Raw genomic sequence first — 17843 nt, forward strand, 5'->3', positions numbered from 1 at the left:
TTTAATTACTGCATTATTATGCTTCTATACAGGCTCCAGAACAGCACCTAACAGAGTGCTTGCTGAATCCCCAGGAGAATAATAAATTTGGGGGAGTAAGTGAATGAACTGAATGCAGGGAGGAGGGGCTCTCTCTTACTTCCTAAGTCACACCTTGCGCAGGAGACTGCTGCCCGTTTTTCCATTAAAAGCATTTAACCTGAATTTTAGTGGGTGGAGGCACCTAAGAATTCATAAAACAAAGCTGAACCTCTGGGAGTCTTTTGACTCCTCCCACCCTCCCTGAGGGTTAGCTGTTGGAAAAGGTTTATTTTTCCTTCCTGACTCCAGAAGAATCCTGAATAGAGCCCACCAAGAAATCAGGAAGGAGAAGGAGCTACAGAGAGACAAGAACAGGGGCTCAGGTCTTCCATCCTCTCAATCAGTTCTGGATTCTTATCCTCAGGATCCAGAGAGAAATGGTATCTCCTTAGTTCCTACAAGGTGACTGGTTTACTGGTCTGGGATTGAGGGCAGAATTAGCTGATTAGAAGGTTAAGGTATAATTGTAGGCGCAGGATGCCTGGAGGCAACCTTTGACCATTTGCTATTTAACCGAATTAGCTGTTGGCCAGTTAAAGATTTTCTGCTTGCAAAATCGCCAGCAAATTATTCTGAGTCCTGAATCTGCATTCTGTGTGTGTGCCCCTTGGGGTGTTAGCATTATGACTGCCTCGGAAGCAATCTAACCAGAGCCTGCTCTGCAGGCAAGGGGAAGTTTCACAAGCAGAATTGCTCAGGTACAGAGCTATAATAATACCCTAACCCCTTTGATTTTAGAGAGATGATGTCGGTCAGGGTGATGATTCCCCCATTTCAATTTCTCTGATGTTCCTCAGTCTGACCACACCATGAACCTCCAAAGATTGATTCTTTCTCTTATTCTTTGGGGTTCAGTGCATTTCAGTGGGCTGTTATTTACAGAGAAGCCCGGGTTCCACAGCTTCCAACCTTGTGTACAACCCTTTGAGTTTGCTGGTGGGGACGATAATGAGTTTTCTTCAGCAGTTGTGTACAGTGGTTAAGAGTTTGTATCCTAATATCAAAGTTTGGTTTCCCAAGAAGCAGACACTAAGTCAAGGACTGGAGTGCAAGTAGCTTTCTTTGGAGAGTGGTGTCAGAGAAATACCCACAGGAGTTGAGGAAATGAGCCAGGGAAGAAAAGGCAGTGAATGGAAGATGAGTTATCAAGCTAGATGCCACTGTGGACAACTGGAGTTGAATTCCAAGTGGAAATGGGGAGACAGAACACTTGCCTCCCAGGTATGGCTCCAGAAGGGGAGAGAGCTGAGGTATTTGTGCACCAGTTCCCACCTGGTATGGTGGAGGGCTGCTACTGAGAATCTCCGAACACTCTCTGCTGGCACCATGCTGTTAAAGCAGGCTTCCATGGGATTCAGAGAAGTAGCTCAGCCAAATGTAAAGTCCTGCCCTAGGGTGTGGAAAGCCTGTGGGGTCTGGGAGGAGCTCTGACCGTGATCCATCTCAGAGGACACCTAAGCCTGGATTTGGATCCTGGCTCTACCTGTCCCAACTCTACAATCTTGGATCTTGGGCCAACATGTGAGAACATCAGGCCCTTTGTAACATGTAAGAATTTAATTTCCTATAAGAAATTAAATATGGGGTACCTGGATGGCTCGGTTAGTTGAGCGACCAACTCTTGATTTCAACTTGGTTCGTGAGTTTGAGCCCCGTATCGGGCTCTGAGTGGACAACGCAGAGCCTGCTTGGGATTCTCTCTCTTCTTCTCTCTGTGTCCCTCCCCTGCTCTCTCTCTCTCTTTCAAAGTAAATAAACATTTAAAATACTAAATACATCATAGGGCTGCTGTGGGGATTAAAGGAGATGATGCATAGCAAACGTAGACAGTGCTTGCCATGTACTAAAGGCTGAAAAACGTTAGCAATTATATGTTAAGTTTTATGGAGCATCTTCTCTGTTCCAGTATATATGGTAGGTCCTTGGTATCAAAGTTGGGGAAAAAGAGGTAACTCCTATCTTCACAGGGCTTGTAGTCTGCCTACTAAACCTACGACTCTTCCTTGCCTTACTGAATTACCCCTTGCCCGGGAGCGTGTCACCTACTATTATATTCCAAAACATATAGCCTAAATTTTTGACTCTGGGATGAAGAACCCCAAGGATTTGCAAAGACAAAGCTGAGCTTTTGGAAGCAATTGTGAATTTTAGGTTTTCTGGTAGCCAAACTTATACAAATACAAAGAAAGTGGTAAAACTGACTTTAACAACGTATCTGTTTAGTCCGGTCTGTAAAATATTATTATTTGAACAGTAATCTATATACAAATTATTAATTATTTTACATTATTTTTTTAAATTTTTTGGTAGTCAGTCTTCAAAATCCTACATGTATTTTATACTGACATTTTCAGCCCAGCTGCATGTCACATGCTTAGTAGCTGTGAGTGTCTCAAGGCCACCATATTGGATTGCAAAGGTCTAGTGGGCCCTGAATTCCTTTGGGAAGTAATTTCCAATGGAATAGTTGTGCTTTCCTCCTCATTATAGATGGCACTGCTCCTTTGCATCTGTGACAGTGAAGTTGGTTTTAGCTCAGGCATCATATGAAATTGACTGTTTTTGTAACGAAATTTCACACATAGAAACCATGGTGAGAGTCTTAGCAGGTGTAAAAATCTGACAAAGTTATTTCTTTAACGGCAACTTAATGGAAACTGCAGCAGCTGTTCCCATTTGCGTGTTTTCCAAATCTCATCGCCAAAACGAATTGTTGGCAGCCACGGGAGAAATATCAACTTACCTCTTCATTTGGGAAATAAAATTAAAACCTCAGCTCATTTCTAAAAGTCACAGATTTGGTAAAAGTTAGCAGGGCAAACACATAAGCTGCAGCTAAAATATTGATGGCTTCGGTTTTTTTCTCAGGTGCTGCTGCTAACATCTGCAGAAGATTTGGACTGCACGCCTGGATTTCAGCAGAAATTGTTCCATATCGATCAGCCGGCTCAGTTCATTGAGGACCAGGCAATTGTAAACCGTAAGCAATGTCACCTGATGATTCTTTTGGCCCATTTTCGTGTTCGAACTCAGCAATGTCTGAGAATGTGTCTCAGGATGTGGTATTCCCTAAGCTAAGTGTTTTCTGAGTGTTTTCTGTCTCTGCTTGACCCAGGGTGGAAGCTCTTGACCTAGGGCCTTGTTAGCTGAGAGGTGAACAGAGTAGTTGTGTATTGCTTTGTAGTATTTTGTCATCGGTGAGCATTTCCCCACTACTCCCAGAAAAGGGGACCACCAGTCTCTAACGTGAGTAAGGAAACGAAATCTATTTCACCTGGGCAGATCCCCGAGCGCAAAACCATTGTCTTCCCATGGATTGATGTTTGATCGGGATTTCTTGTGCGTAGTGTTAGGTCAAAATGATGGTGAGAGCAGGTTGGCTTCTGGGAATTTTTAGTCCTAGGAATTCAAAACTCCTATTCTTAAGGCTGATTGAGGCTCTTCAGAAAGATTCACAGAGGTAGGGAGGCAAACCATAAGAGACTTTTAAATACAGAGACCAAATTGAGGGAGGATGGGGGCTTGGGGGAGAGGGGATAATGGGTGATGGGCATTGAGGAGGGCACTTGTTGGGATGAGCACTGGGTGTTGTATGTAAGCGATGAACCACAGGAATCTACCCCAAAACTCAAGTGCACACTTCACACACTGTATATTAGCCAATTTGACAATAAATCATGTTTAAAAAATTAATAAAATAAAATTATTTAAAAAAAAGAAAGAAAGATTCAGAACCTCTACTGGCTATTTTGTGAAGTAAACTCAAATCCCCCCAAATTCCAATGAAAATATTCTCCTGTCAGATCTGTGGTTATCATCTCTTCCTATTTTTAATGCCAACATCACATTGTTTTATCTTCAGGAGAGTAGGGCATACATTGCTAAATGTGTGGTGAGCATAGTTTTAGCACAATAGAATTTAAAATTGATGGTAGGCAAATAACCATTTAATTGTAGACTCTTGAGCACCATTTTTTAACATCCGGGAATGAAGGATATGAAAACAGTGATTTAATTTGATCAGATGCTCCAAGGTCCCTTTAGGGAAGATTATTGTGCATTTGCCCTTATGGTCTCAGGTTCGCCTTCCACACTGACCATACTCCTTCATTCCTGTGCTCTGTGGCTGGTATATTTAAAGGAAAGGAAAACAAAACAAAAACAAAACAAAACAAAACCGGCCTGCGTGATTGGATTATTCTGTGAGGCTGGAACACATTTTAAGAGTTGAAAGGAACACGGTAATGAAGACGCAATGCTGAGCAGCAAGGCAGCTACTCAAGGTGAAGTCCGTGAGCATCTTGATGCAATTACACCAATGAAATCATGTCAGTAATTAGAGTCTGCAATGACAAGGTGCAGGATCGGCACAAGAAGTGAATTCCAATATGCGATTTCATGTTAATTTGATCCCTGAGTGTGACTTTTGAGTCAGACCATCAGGAACCCTCATTTGTCTTTTGAGTCTTCTATTTATCAGAATCAGTGTGTTTCAAAGGGAACTTTGTTTAAGAGAACCATTTTTCTGGCTCTTCTCTTATCTGTCTCATCTCCTCTCTTCTCTTTCTCTCTCTCTTTCTCTCTCTGTCTCCCTTTTCTTTCTTTTCTTTTTTCTTTTTTGCAAGTGGTTATCCCAAACGGCACGTATATTAACATGGGTGGGAATGTGAAACCACCCTGAGTATGGAAATTAATAGAGTTGGTATGCAAAGCAGGCCCATAAATGTGATTGCTTCTGTAATCCTCGCGACACCAAACAGCTTTTAATTCACCGCTGAGAAGCTGGAAACAATCATACTTTGGGGGATCTTTTTAATTTAAACCAGACCATACTGTACATTCCAATATCACAGTTTTGTGTGTATCTGTGTTTTTTTTTTAATCCCCTAAGTAATTATGTGGGTTATGGTTGTTGGTTCTGTGTAAGCTAGTAAATGCTAAATGGAACCAGCTTGATTATCAATGATAGCACATTTAGGAAAAGTCAGTAATATGGGAATTGAGGATATTTAAAATTATATATATGAATTTGTGTGTAAATTGTTGGATCAGCAAAATCTGACTAGCTCCCCTCTTGGTGAAACTGTAGGTTCATATGTCTTCATAGGGTTAAAAAAAAATACGAAGAGTAGATCTGGTTTGGTGCTTCTGAGTTCATCTCAAAGCAATATACATAGATTGTTATGAGTTAGGCCCTGAGAATAAGGTTAATTGTACCTAAATGAAGAAGAAAGTTTCCATAGACTCGAGAATGCCTACTGAATATTGTTTGGGAAAAATCTGGATTTCTAGAAGAAGTAGCAAAGTATTGCTCTGTTCTAGAGGAAAGGAAAAGTCCGGAGTATTGAAGAAGTTTCCCCCTAGCCAATGAACATTCCCCCTACTCTCTCCCTCCCTCTCCCTCTCCCCTCTCTCATTCTCTTTCTTTCATGGGTTTCCCTATGGTTTCTATCTCTTGAAAATGTGATTAACCAAGAAACTGGTGAGTGGTGGGTACTCTCAGAACGAAGGCCATATTGACACAAGGCTAACGTCTGGGTGAAAATGGAAAAGAATCAAACAGAACCAGAAAGCTAAAAAATACTTGCAGTTGTATACTAAGATCCAGGAAATGGTTAGGATCATTTTAGTGACACACAGACACACACACACACACACACACACACACACACACACACAGACACACACACAGGCACACACAAAATTGATGTTTTAGGTAATAAAATTTTAGGTTAAAAGACACCAGGCTAGTAACATCTCTTGAACTCCACTTATGGCATTTTATTTTCCATTTTTCCTGTTTCTTTACAATACTTAAGAGCTTTGGTTTCCAATCATTATAAAGTTTTGTCTTGTAGAAGGTGTAAACACAGCATAATCAATCAGTTGATGTCTACACCTTTCACCATTCTGTAAAGTTGTCTGAAAGTCTTGTGTCCTTGCCTGACAGACGTATTATATCTGCTCATACCCCATACTTATATTCAACCAATTCTGTGTTCAGCTTTTAGCAGGCTATAGAGAATGTTTATTCTGTCCACGGCTTCCTGCTCTCTTTGTTCAGACAGTAATATTTCCTTTTATCCTTTTTCATCTTTTTCTTCAATTCTCAATGACTTATCTTTTTCTCCTTTAACTGTTACTAATGGTCACCTCCATTCCTTTTATTTCCCTAATATTTTATTCACTGTTCACTCCAATACATCTTTCCTTCAGTTGTTCTAAAGCCTTTTATTTTCTTCACATCCAAATAACTCTTTATTCTACTCTCCTTTCCACTAACTAGACTTGCTTTCGTCTTTAAAAGGCCATTTTTCAACAAGCTTCTAGGATCAAAACATGGTGTCCCACTATTTCTTCTAATGTAACCAGGGGAGCTCTTTCATTGTATCTTTCACGGTGTGATGCAAAGCCCCCAACTCATGGTAACTTGGACAAAGTTTCCTGCCTTCATCCCAGTCTTGAAAGATGAGCTGGGAAGATGTGGCCATTTCCTTTTTTTTTTTTTTTTTTTTTTTTTTTATGAGAAGTACAAGAAGAAGGGAGAGAACAGTTTAGAAGGCAGAAACTCAGGAGATATCTATTCAAGTCCTTTGTATTCAGGGAGGAATCTTTAAGGGGTTTGTGGTAAGGGTTCCCTCAAGGCCTCCAACACCCTGAATTCTCTTAATGGGTTTGTGTTGTTGCTTGCTCATCTGCAACATGAAAATCATGTGATTCTGGTACTCACCATCTTGAGCCCGTGATCTCTGAATAGGGATGCTGCTTATACACTCCCAGTCGGCACCCAGGCTTCAGAAGAGTAAGTGGCCTGGAAAACTGAGCAGCTACCAGCTGAGGTGGAAAAGGACCAAGTGATAAGCCCCTGACTATTTTGTGTTCTGCAAAATTACAGAACAGACTATTCTGCCCTGGCCGCATCAGCTCAGACACATCTTCCTAGCATTATGGAGAGATCTCTGATCATCAAGGTAGCTAGGGGAACCATACTCATGACCCTCCAGCTTCAATTATGGGTTGTCTCCAACTTCCAGTGTCCAGAAAGGACACCCCATTGGCCATCCAGGCACTATCAGGCCAACAATTTCCTGCCTCTTCTTGTTCATTCTTCCTTGATCACTTATTGTGGACCACAGACACACACAAACACACAGACACACAGACACAGTTACACACAGATAAATTGCTGCATCTGAGTTACAGGCCATACAATTATACTCTTAATCATCAACCTGCACTAGTTAGAATAGGCCTGGTATCAAACAACTCCAGTGAGCTAACACAATGAAAGTTTATTTCTCATTCAGGTGATGAGGATACAGGTTGGGCTACTTCTTGGGTAGCTCTACTCCAAGTATCTGCCCTCCACACAGGAACTTGAGGACTCAGGCTGCTTCCAAGTTGGTCCTACCATTCTGAGCCTTCCAGTCCTTCTTATGTCACTTGGCTGGGGACAAGAGAAAGTATGGGAGAAACACAGGTTTAGCCACTTTAGCTCAAAAGTGACCCATAATTTCTGTTCATACTCTATTTGCCAGTCATGTTAAGGCTGGGCTGGCCATGAGCAAGTCATTTGAACCCTCTGAGTTTTTGATGATCTCATCTAAGAAGGATAGTAGCGGTTCTTACTTTTAGAATTGGTGATTATCGATGAAGAAATGTGCAGAATGCATTGAAAATGCAATGAACAGGGGCGCCTGGGTGGCTCAGTCGGTTAAGCGGCCGACTTCTTGCTCAGGTCATGATCTCGTGGTCCGTGAGTTCGAGCCCCGTGTCGGGCTCTGTGCTGACAGCTCAGAGCCTGGAGCCTGTTTCAGATTCTGTGTCTCCCTCTCTCTGACCCTCCCCTGTTCATGCTCTGTCTCTCTCTGTCTCAAAAATAAATAAATGTTAAAAAAAAAAATTAAAAAAAGAAAATGCAATGAACAAATTAAAGCTGCAATTATTATTACTGTCACTATTGCTATTGTTGCTGCTATGGTTGTTATTATTACTGTTATTCATGGACCTTAGATGGGTTCAATTTCCCTACAGTGACTATCTAATCCAGGCTTTATAGAAGACAAATCGTGGGTATTAAAAATCTGAAGAAGTGAGTGATTTTTAAGATTTGAACTCTATGAACCAATAGAACTTTTTTTAAATCTTGGGTTGATTAAAACATATTTTTAAACATTTTTCTAAACCTGGATATGAAAAAAGAGAAAAAAAAGAAAGCAGATAGATGAGATAGAGGGAGAATACTACCATTTACTTTAGTAAGAATGTTCTTTTGAAAGGTCATTTGGAAAAACATAAAAATAAAATAAAAGATCATTTGGCGTCAAAAAACAAACAAAACAGGAATAAGGACTAATTATAGCAGAGAACGCAGTTCTTTAATATGAATAAATCTTCCTTTGTAAGAGAATGTGCCAAAGGTCCTTATTTACCTCATTTTGTTGGGAGATCACATATCAAAAGCATTAGGTTGATGTTCTTTTTTTACTATTGTCTTTTATGATATTGTTCTGAAGTTTCAATATGTTCATTTTTCTTCAAAGGCATGGATAAGTCTTAAGTGATTTCCTTATGACAGGCTGTATGCCCACACTGACAGCAAGAAAAGAGAGAGAGAGAGAGAGCATTTCTGGAAAATGTAAGAAAGTATGCATACCTTAGGAACAGATGTTGGGATTTGCAAAAGCGTCATGGGTGTTGACCAGTGTGTGTGGAGTGCCCCCTTGAACCTCATAACAGGCCTTAGGGGACAAAATACTCTCATGTGCCCATTTTAGAAGTAAGGGTACTAAGGCTGGGGTAGGCAAAGCAATTTACCCAAGGTCATAACACTCATGTCACTCAGTGACATATCACTCAGTGTCAAGATTTGAACCCAGGATTTCAGTCCCATGGTTCTTATCCATAGTTCTCTGGTCTAGTCTCTTGTAGTTTTTGTTGATGTTAAGGGTGACACATCAAAGAAATTTGCCCCTTAATTTCCCTATCTACATTCATCAGCCTGGTTGAGACAGAGAATTTCTACTGTGTTGTATTTTTTCTGTTCATAACCAAGTTTCATTTTTCCTCTGTAATATTAAAAAGAATACAAAAAAGTACCTCTTTTTCCTTGTTTATAATGGATCCAGTTAGTACCAGATTGTCCATGACCTGCACTCCTGGCTTTCCACCCTCCCTATGAGTTTCTTTCACCAGAACACTGGTTGGTCATGCCACCTTGACACTGACCTTGGTTAGTAGCCGGGTCATCCATGGAGTGCATGGTGTTGCATTAATCATATTTGTACTTAACATACATGAGTCATGGCTTTTGAGGGTGTTTTTAATTGACTATAAATCAAACAGGGAACTTGAAAAATGAAGGCAATTAATGAAAAAGCAATGTGAGAGGTGTTTTGCATCCTAACGTAGGAAATACATCGCCAGTGAATTAAATGTCAAAACAAAGGCCCTTTTGACCCTGCTGAAAAGATTTCATTTGGATGGTAATAAATGGATGAACTTTCCAACCTGGCAGGTGGAGAAAATGCCTGCTTCCTGAGTTCAAGCTCACTTGGGCTTTTATGTGTCCATATTCTCTGTCTTTTATGTGTCTATATTCTTGTGAACTTCCCAAGTTCTTTTATTTTTGTTTTTAGTTTTTGTGATTAAAATAAAAACAATAATTTATTTTCCATTTTCTGATTGTATTTTGCATACTGACTCATATTTTCCCTCAAGTTGGCAGATTAATTAAATGATTAATGAAATACTTGACCATCCCCTGTACAGCATTTTGGATAGATCTGAATATGGTTAGAGTTTCAAGTGGTATATTTATTTAAGCTTTTGGGATATGCCAACAAATATTACTCTGAGGCCACTTAATTCACTCCACATTATGAAGGTGACTATACTTTGGGTCAGAATGTGGACTCCTATTTACATTAATGAGAGTTGTTCCTATATTTAAATAGAGTCATATAGGGATGTAGTATTTGTATGGGTTTGCTTTTCCACCCCATCAACATATTTGTGACAATCTCATAATCATTCAATTAATATTATTAAAGTCTTCATAAATATATTAACTACCTCATTTTATAAATGTAAGGTGATGTAGTAAATACAGAATAAAAGGGACACAAACCTTGTGTTCTTGGAGAGGGCTATAATGAAGTGCTTAGAGATCCTTCCGTTGAACTCGGGTGCTACGTTGTGCTTTGAAGAGTAGGAAACATATGAAGTAATGGAGTGAGGGGCCCAATCAGGTGAGGAATCTAATGCAGATGGGCTCCTGTAGTTTTCTTATCAGCAGAATGGAAGAAATAAACAGGCTGGAGGAAACACACTGTCAGCCCTGGGCTAAATTTGCCCCACAGATAGGTCCTGTCTGGCTGCTCAGTGTGGAAGTGTTTAGCAAAAAATATTTAATGAAAAGAATTTGTTGTCAACATTGAGAATTTCACTTTTTAAAAATTCATAACTTCTGGGAAGATTAGGCCTGGAGAATACAGATCCCAGAGGCAGGCTGCCTGGGTTCAAATCCAAGGTCGGCTCATTATCAGCTAAGTAATTTGGGCAAGTTAGAGGAACACAAAAAACTCATTGTGCCTCAGCTTCCTCATTTGTAAAATGAATATTATAATGGTGGTAACCTCTATAGGTTGCTCTGAGGATTAAATGTTAATCTATCTAAAGGGCTCTGAATAGTAACTGGCCTATAGAAAGCACCAGAATATTAGCTGCCAGAAGTAGTGATAATAGTAGCTGAGATCTTCCCTGTGCCCCTCCAGTCTCTGCTGTCCTCTTATCATCCAGTCGGCTTCCTCGTTCATTCTGCCTACCCCTTATAGGCATCTAAATTCACTCCATGAAGGGGCACCTGGCTGGCTCAGTTGGTAGAGCATGAGACCTTAGATCTCGGGTTTGTGAGTTCAAGCCCCACAGTGGGGGGGGGGCAGGCTGTACTTAAAATAATATTTTTAAAAATCTTAAAAAAAAATTCACTCCATGAAATCACCATTGTCCCCAGTACTGGTGTATGGATTGAATGATGTGCCACAAAGACCAACCACATGTGTTGTTTTTATCAAACCACTGCTGTTACTGACAGTAACTGTTCTTGGTGGTCAGAGAAGCAGAAGACAATGCTGAGTGATGGGAGGGTATGGGCTGGCTGGCATTGGCTAAGATTTTGAAATCTATTTTCAATGTTTTGAATCATCAATACACATAATGTGTGAAAAGGAGTACCATGTGTTCAGACAGTGTGACTGGCTTTCTAGAAGTTCAGAATAGGAGATGAGAAAGAAGAGTGGGGAGACGTGGGCTGTCATGGAGCCACCTGCAACGCTCTCAGATGGAGGTGGTTGGGAGGTATATCTGAGCAGAGGTGGGAGCATGACCAAGGAGCACGTGTAAACAAAATAAGGGTGGGAACAGAGCCCCAGGGAAATCCAAGGGTCTAGACTTAGGGAAGTCTATATAGTTTTTTTTTTAAGGTTATTTATTTATTTATTTTGAGAGACAGAGCAAGAGGGGAGGGTCAGAGAGAGAGAGAGAGAGAGAGAGAGAGAGAGAGAGAAAGATAGAATCCCAAGCAGGTTCTAAGCTGTTAGCCCAGAGCCCAATGCGGGGCTCGAGCTCACGAACCACGAGAACAAAACCAAGAGTTGGATGCTTAACCGACTGAGCCACCCAGGTTCCCCTAGAAGTTTTCTAAAAGAAATGAATAATTAGTTGAGTCTATTCCAGCTCACTGACTTGTGTGACCCCTTTACTCTCTGCACCTCTGTTTCCCCATTTGCATAATAAGGGTATATCAGTCTCATTATAGCAGGGCTGTTTGGGTTGTGATCCAAAGTAACCCAACTCCACCTGGCATTAGCAAAAACATAAAATTATCAGCTCACATGACTGAGATTTTTGAGGCTTGAACTTGCTTCAGGAACACCAGGATCTAGAGGCTCTGATGATGTCATCAGGATCACCCTTCTTCCCTCAGTTCTGCTTTCTCTAGTGTGGGTAGCCTTCACTCTCAGAGGTCACTTGCCTCCAAGATGGTGACCAGAAACCTCAGGATTTCCTTCTCTCATTTTAACAACTTGAAACATCTCTTTTCCAAGTGCTTCAGCAAACATCTCCTGGCTAAGTCTTCGGGTCCACTTGGGCTCACGCACCTATACCTGAGCCAGTCACACTGTCAAGAGATTTCGGTATTTCTGCTGGCCAGGACTGGGGAAATGGAGATGCTGTTCCCTGAAGGAAAGGGGCAATGCTGGGCTGGCAAAAAAACAAGAGTCCACTGTGAGGGCGTTTTACTCTGCTGCTAAGGCCCTTTTGAGCACCAGCATTCCATGACGGCAGGCTGTGCCCAAGTTTAAGAATTTGTAGAAGCCAGCATACACACACACACACACACACATGGAAATGTTCTCAGGTGGCAGGGAATGAGGATCACTCTCACCCCGGGTTGCTCACTGGTGGTGCTGGTGAGCAGATTGCCTAATTAAGACTGTCAAATCCAATGTGATGCCATATGGCCTCACTCTTCAACCTGTTGAGTGTCTTTGCTCACATGGTTCTGGAGCTGATGTAAATCTCTTTTATTTCTGCTTTTCTTCAAGGGAGTAAGAACACAGGAACATACGGATGTTGCAGGAGCATCTCCTAATTCAAGGTATTAGAACCACATGAATCGGGCTGCTTAATGAGTAAGGCATCAAAACATAAACTGGGAAAGATGAAGCATGGCTTTCTGAGAAGGCAGAAGATCTTATTATCCTGTAATAGACCAAATCTACACACATTCTGATCATTGTGGTGCCCTCTGTCCTTTTCATGTTAATTTTCATGAAATTTTTGTTGGCTTGAAAGTGAGAGGACAAGAGGTGGAAATACTTGCCAGCCAAAATATCCCCAAGCATTTTTTTTTTTTTTTTTTTTTTTTGTATTTGGCCAACTTCACATTTTCCTTCTGGAGACAGAAATAGGATATAAGAAAGGAAATGATATATGTGGATTCCCAACTATTCATTTAATTAATGATTTAAGAAACACAGAATGGTCACCTACCTTATGCCAGGCCCTGTACTAGATGCAAGGGATAAAACTGAACCAGAGTAAAAAAGATGTCTCCTGTGTTGTCACTTTCATTCTTGTGGAAACAGAGGTACAGACAGGATAAGAATAAACTCCTAAGAACACAGGAAAACAATATGTGAAAATCTGATGAAGAATACTATGGAGGAAATAAGACACAGGCATATGGTGGAGATTAACGATGGAGATTTTTGGATGGCTGCTATAGAATGGGCTGCCGAGGAGTTTTCTCTGGGAACCTGAGCCTGTATTATGAGCAGGGAGACTGGGCCGGTGAACATTTAGGTAGAGGGACCACGTAAGTCAAGAGCCCTAAGATGAGAATAGGTCTTTCAGTTTGAGATTCTCTGATCCAGGAAAGGGGCTACTATTTTATCCATTTAATCAAATCAGCTACTCTGTAAAATAGGATTATAAACCCCATTTTATAGATGAGGGCGTGAAGGTTGATTAAAGGATCCAGTATCTCAGAAAATGGTGAAAAACATGCTCTGGTCTTCTGACTCTGTGTGTTCTCTCCACATGAAAAGCTACGCTCAGTGTCCTCCCACAGAAGCACCCCCATCCCTTTTTTGAGAATAGATCGGGGTGACCCTGAGAGCCTCATAGGGCTGACGTGAGGGTGCCTGCATTGGATTGCTTAGTTCCATCACTTACAGTGGTGACATTCTCAGCCAACCTCTCAGCTCCTCAGTTTCCTCATCTGTAAAACAGTAGTAATGTTTTGTGGGTTGATCAAGATAACACAGGTAGGTGTTCGGACAGTGCCAACGACGTGCAAGCTCTATATAAAGGTTGGCATACATATTTTTTTAATTTTTAAATTTTATTGTAGAGAGGTGGGGAGGGACAGAGGGAAAGAGAATCCATGCAGACTCCATGCTCAACGTGGAGTCGACTTGGCTCCATCCCACGACCCTGGGATTATGACCTGAGCCAAAATCATGAGTCAGATGCTCAACTGACTGAGCCAACCAGGTGCCCCTAAAGGTTGGTATATTTTATCATTTGAAGGAATAAGGCCAGGGAGGCGAATGTCTATAGAATGATGCTGTTGGAACAGGCAGCACCAGCATCTACAAAGGTGGCACAGATAGCAAAGCTTGGCTCCTTTGAAATAGAACGCGGTTTCTTCCTACTTCCTCCGGTCTTCCTTTTAGGTACTTTCATGTTCTCAGGGTATGTGCCATCACACCCACCCCCAACACACACACACACACACACACACACACACACACACACACACACACACTGCTGCCTCATGCTTGGTCTCTTTGGGCTAAATGTTAAAAGGATGCTCCCAAGAAGCTTTTGAGAAGCGATTCCTCCCAGTCTTAGATCAGATGTGTTTTGCAATTCAGGGAGTTAATAAATTGCATATGCTGTACATTACACAGCTCCACCAGGGGGTTATGGGGCAGTGCTTTGTAATAAAACAGATATTTTTGCGGCAAAACATATGACTATTTACCCAAAGCAGGATAAATAAGGACCATCACATCAATTCAGGTTGGGTTTTGTGCCAAATGAGTTATGAAAACACTTTTGTATGCCGAGCCTCCTGGATTTCAGAAATGCAGAGTGTACTCCTTAGGAGAAGATTCCCTTGAAACATTGCAGACCTCAATTCTGCTGAAACATTCGGCTGGCCTCTTCACATGCCAGCTGCTTCTGGGGGCAGTGGAGTGTGGTAGCAGCTCAGACTCCAGGTTCTAGCTGCCCCCCACAATCCCGTTCCTCCTTGTGAGCAACTTTGTAAATGATGTCTTGGCAGGCCACCCCTGAAAAGTGGCCAACCGCTGCACCAGACTATTTCATTCTTATTTGAAGCCAAAATAGTTGTCAGCCATCCAGGTTCCTCCTAACTGTGCATGTCAGCTGATTCTGGAGCCCTCCCAGAGGATCTATTTTTAGCTAAAAGTGGTTTTAATTTTCATATGTATACATTAAATCCACGGAGGTGGGGGGACTTTCCAAATAAGGAACATTGATTCTGAATAACATGAAAGAAATAATTAGTGCTTGAAAAACAGTTCAAAATATGAGTCGAAACCTCTAAGGAATATGGTTAGCGCTGCATTTTTCAGTGGAAGGAAGTTTGCCGGATTAAAAACAGAAAGCGAGGGCGAGTAGGGATGAACCAGGCCAGAAGAAGGATCCAGATTCACATTCTAGGCACTGAGGAAGGGGACAAGACTAGGGGGGTCTGAAATAGAGAGCAACTGGGATTGTCAGGTGGGTACCCATGGGCATGTGGCCCAGTGGCCATCCACTCCTAGTGTCCAGTGGGGCACGGAGGGCACGGGCTAGAACCAAGTCCTTGCCACACTCACCAGGGATGGGAGAAGGGCAACAGCCCTTAGGAAAAGGCATGGGGCCCGGCACATGGCAGCTCTGATCAAGCTTCCAGGCATTTTGTTTATTTTGGAGCAAGGCAGTTCTGGGGTGGGTAAGACCTAAGATCAAGATGTATGTAAATTTTTTTTAATGTCCTAAGTTGCCTGCTTTACTTTTGGGGCAGGCCCATTCAAACTTTTTGTTCTCATCATGTACATTTTTGATCAGGCACTTCTCTGTGGTGGGTATTCTCTCTTTGTGTACCTAAGGAGAGGTTAAAGAGTTCTGTGTTATGAAACACTTTGTCAGCTGTAATTACAATTCAGTGACTTTATCAGTTCTGATGAATCGCGACCAACTCAAGACTTTAAAGAAAAGGAGTTAATGGGAGGAAGCTGTGGATTTCACAGGTTCATCCAAAGCCCCAAATGAGAAGACCTCAAAAAGGACAGGAAGTAAAGAAGTTCCAAGAGTTTCAGCAACAGGAACTCAGCGTTTAGGACAGTGATTTTCAAACCTGCTATAGTGAGAGATTGGTTTTTGTTTCAATGCACCACAGACTTACTTTTGCAATCAATCAGTCAATGAATCAATCAATAAAAGAGCTGTGAAATTATAATTTTCAATAAATTAAAAACGTGACTCATGTAGAAATACAAGGTGAATACAGGGCCAAACTCACCAGTTAAAAAGCGCTCTAAGGCAGGTCAAAGAACATTGTAGGATCTAGGTATCTGTGGTGATTTAATCAGGAGGAAATGTTAGCATCAGTTTGCTAGTTCACATACAGAGCTGGCTAATGTCCTACAGGGCAGGAAACTATAACCTTTGGAGTTATCTTTTCTGCTTAACATTATTGGCATCTCTACTATACAGAGATCTACAAATCAACATGTAATTTCACTGAGTCTGCAACCTTCAATAAGTAGTAAACAATGAGGCTGTTAACTTGAAAAATAAAACCTCTGGTAATTTCACCAGCAAAAAAAAAAAAGGTGTGTGTGTTGAGGGGGGTGGGGGTGGTTGGTATTTCGGAATAGCCGAGCATTGCAATCCCAGACAAGCAAGCTGTGGCAAAACCACTGGGGAGTCCACAGCACAAAGCAGAGAACCCCCTCTTTTAGAAAGGAAAGGAGCTAGTCAGGAAGGCTGTTGTAAACAAAAAGGCCATTGGAGTAAACTGGGAGTTTGAAGTACAGAGGCTTTTCATTGGCCGAGTTGTGACAGTCTCTCATTGGCTGGGCTGCTTGGGGGCAGGGAGCCTTTCTTCTCCTCATGAGATGGGAAAGTAGAGTGTACTTGCCAAGGGGTCTCTTCTTATTGGGTCTGAAATTGGCCATAAGTGGTAGGGCCTGAGAACTTCCCCTACTGAACCTCCCAATTCCATTTTAGTGAGGGTTCTCTCTATTAATTTTCACAAGGTGGATAAATTACATTTTCCTAGATAATTAAATAATCCTTGAATGGACCTATTAAGTAATGCCTGTATATGACCCTGAAAGAACATTCTTGCCCCCAACACAACATTTTTGTTTTACTTTCAATTTTTTTTGAAGTTTTTAATGTTTATTCATTTTTGAGAGAGAGAGAGAGGGAGTGCGTGAGCAGGGGAGGGGCAGAGAGAGAGGGAGACACCGAATCCAAAGCAGGCTCCAGGCTCTGAGCTGACAGCACAGAGCCGGACATGGGGCTCAAACTCATGAACAGCGAGACCATGACCTGAGCTGAAGTCAGACACCAGCGGGCTGAGCCACCCAGGCGTTCCTTACTTTCAAGTTTTAAATAATTTTTCTTAACAATATAATAACATTTTTTGCTATAAAAATGAAAAAGCAAAGACATAGAAAATGTAGGCTTTTAAAAAACTAGACTCATGGGCGTAATATTACTCTATCAAATTGCTTTTTTTAATTAAAAAATTTAATGTTTATTTTTGAGAGACAGAGCATAAGCAGGGGAAGGGCAGAGAGAGAGGGAAGGACAAAAATCTAAAGCAGTCTCCAGGCTCTGAGCCATCAGCACAGAGCCCGGTGCAGGGTTCGAACCCGTGAACTGTGAGATCATGACCTGAGCCAAAGTCGGTGCTTAACTGACTGAGCCACTCAGGTGCCCCTCAAATTGCTGTATTTATCTTGTCATGGGCCCTTTACAAGGGTTTGGGCACTGGTGTCTGGACCACACCTTTAGCTTTGTAGACCTTAATAGGAGTAGCTGAGCTCACTTACCTTCCAGTTTTGGGTGTCTGCCTTCAAATTCTTGGAAGAGAAGCCAATAGACTCGACATTCGTCAAGAGCCCCCACTGTGATCTGGGAGATAGGTTTGGTAATTAGAGATCCAGTCC

At 41.7% G+C, this 17843-nt stretch overlaps 1 protein-coding gene across 8 annotated transcripts in view; it reads left to right on the plus strand.

The window, feature by feature from the left end:
• The window catches only part of CDH13 (cadherin 13), a 1026978-nt gene that overhangs the window by 218632 nt on the left and 790503 nt on the right, over positions 1–17843 (plus strand). For 7 of the 8 annotated variants that reach the window (XM_007082828.3, XM_042969571.1, XM_042969572.1 and 4 more), the window contains exon 2: positions 2950–3061. In XM_007082828.3, coding sequence (XP_007082890.1) covers positions 2950–3061 — 112 coding nt within the window. Of the gene's footprint in view, positions 1–2949; positions 3062–12689; positions 12743–17843 lie in introns of all 8 variants that reach the window. The other variant, XM_042969568.1, reaches the window with a different exon arrangement.

The sequence above is a fragment of the Panthera tigris genome, chromosome E2 (assembly GCF_018350195.1).
Source record: "Panthera tigris isolate Pti1 chromosome E2, P.tigris_Pti1_mat1.1, whole genome shotgun sequence".
NCBI classification, from domain to species: Eukaryota; Metazoa; Chordata; class Mammalia; order Carnivora; family Felidae; genus Panthera; species Panthera tigris.